The sequence below is a fragment of the Caenorhabditis briggsae genome (genome assembly GCF_000004555.2).
Source record: "Caenorhabditis briggsae complete genome, chrI, whole genome shotgun sequence".
Classification (NCBI taxonomy): domain Eukaryota; kingdom Metazoa; phylum Nematoda; class Chromadorea; order Rhabditida; family Rhabditidae; genus Caenorhabditis; species Caenorhabditis briggsae.
Window position 1 is genome coordinate 12,078,640 of NC_013489.2, and position 1,689 is coordinate 12,080,328.

Consider the following 1,689-nt stretch of genomic DNA (forward strand, 5'->3'; position numbering starts at 1 on the left):
ATTGAAAAAAAAACCGGAAAAATTGCCACGTAGGAAAGGCGCCCGCTGCCGTGGCCTAGGTTTCTCACTGAAAATCCTCGTCCCCCGGCGGCACCTTTTTTTGAATTTTCTTCCTTTTCAACGCCGTTTTTCGGGGATTTCGGATTTTTTTTGAATTTTTTCGCAATAATATTCGGAAGATAGATAACTTTTAACACATTTTAATGCAATAAAAATTTTTGGTCGGAGTCCCCCCTTTAAAAAAAAGTGACTTACATTTTTCAAAAATATCAGATCATCAGCAAAAACTTGTCTCATAAAAACTGCTCCTCGATCAAAATGAGCAAATTTTCGAGCATTTCCACCCCCCAAAAAATGTTCGGAAGCATAAAGATTTTTGGCGTTTTTCCATTGATCTAGCTCTTCGATTTTTTGAATATCCAGTGAATTTCGAATTTTGGGATTTGAAAATCCAATGGTTTCCAGGGTTCCAGAAGCCAGGTACGGTAGAATTGAAAGCACATTTTCAGGGGTTGGCACAGAAATACTGATATTTTTCACTTTTAGTAGGCGATTTCTTGATTTTAGAATTTCTACGATGGATTCTAGAATCTTCTGAGATTCCGAACATTGAAATGAGCAATAGTCCATTTTCGACTTTTGAAACTTGAAAAGAAATTCCAAATCTTTCAGAAAAATAGCCAAAAAATCTTGATTTTCCAGCTCCTTTTCCACTTTTTTAATTCCATAATTCAGTGAAATTTTGCAGTTTTCACCGTCTTTTTTATAGGTGATAAGATACATTGGTCCATTGAAAAATGTGTATCTGACGGATATGGTTTCTGGAGAATCCATAGAAAATTCGAGAATTTTCAGACGAGAATCTGGAGACAAATCGTCGATGAAGGCTCGGAAGTTGTGGGTCACTTTGCGGAGGGAGAAACTGAAAAAAAAATGATGGGAGTTGGGGGATTTTTTAGATTTTGTGATTTTCTATTTTTCGAATTTCAGATTTTCCGATTTCTCTAAATCGTTTTTAAAAATCGTTTTTTAAAATATTTTTAATTTTTTCCAAAAAAAAAATCCTGGAAAAAAATGCACGATGCACAATGTAGCTTTTTTCTTGCTTTTTTGTCATTTTGAAGTGGTGGCCTAACTTTTGCAAATTCGGTTTTCTAGGCCATTTCTTCAAAGTGGCCTAAACATTCCCTAACATGTCCCTGGTGCGTTTTCTAGGTCATTTTGAAGTGGTGACCTAGAAAACCAAATTAGGAAAAATTAGGCCACCACTGCAAGATGAATCGAAACAACACGCAAACGATGGAGACGCAGAGATTTTTTTTGTATATCTGTATGCGTCTCGAGGTTCACTTTCTCGTAAAACGATAATATTTAAACTCACATGGATCGAATTTCACACTTTTCCAAAATGTTCTTCATCACTAAATCTGGCATTTTGGATAGAGAAATTTGGGACATTTTTAGAGGAAAAATAGAAAAAAAACTAGAGAAATTTATTCAAAAAAACTCGGTTGTGTGTTTGAATAAAAAAGGACTAGAGGGCGCGTTTGCTTAGTGAGTCATCGGAAGAATAGAGGGGAAAAAGGGAGGGAATACCGAGAAAAAGGTTACTTATCAGTCGGGGAAAAAGGGAATGACGCGAATGACGCTGGTTGAATGATTCTTGGAAAGTCGGAAAATCAGAAAAAA

At 35.9% G+C, this 1,689-nt stretch overlaps 1 protein-coding gene across 1 annotated transcript in view; it reads right to left on the reverse strand.

The window, feature by feature from the left end:
- Positions 1-1,434, reverse strand: part of CBG20341 — a gene marked incomplete at both ends in the record, with an annotated part of 2,155 nt that extends 721 nt beyond the window's left edge. Inside the window, 2 exons of the mRNA XM_002646461.2 lie at positions 256-922; positions 1,382-1,434. Of these exons, the coding sequence (XP_002646507.2) occupies positions 256-922; positions 1,382-1,434 (720 nt within the window). The remainder of the gene's footprint in view (positions 1-255; positions 923-1,381) is intronic.
- Between the last annotated feature and the right edge of the window lie 255 nt (positions 1,435-1,689).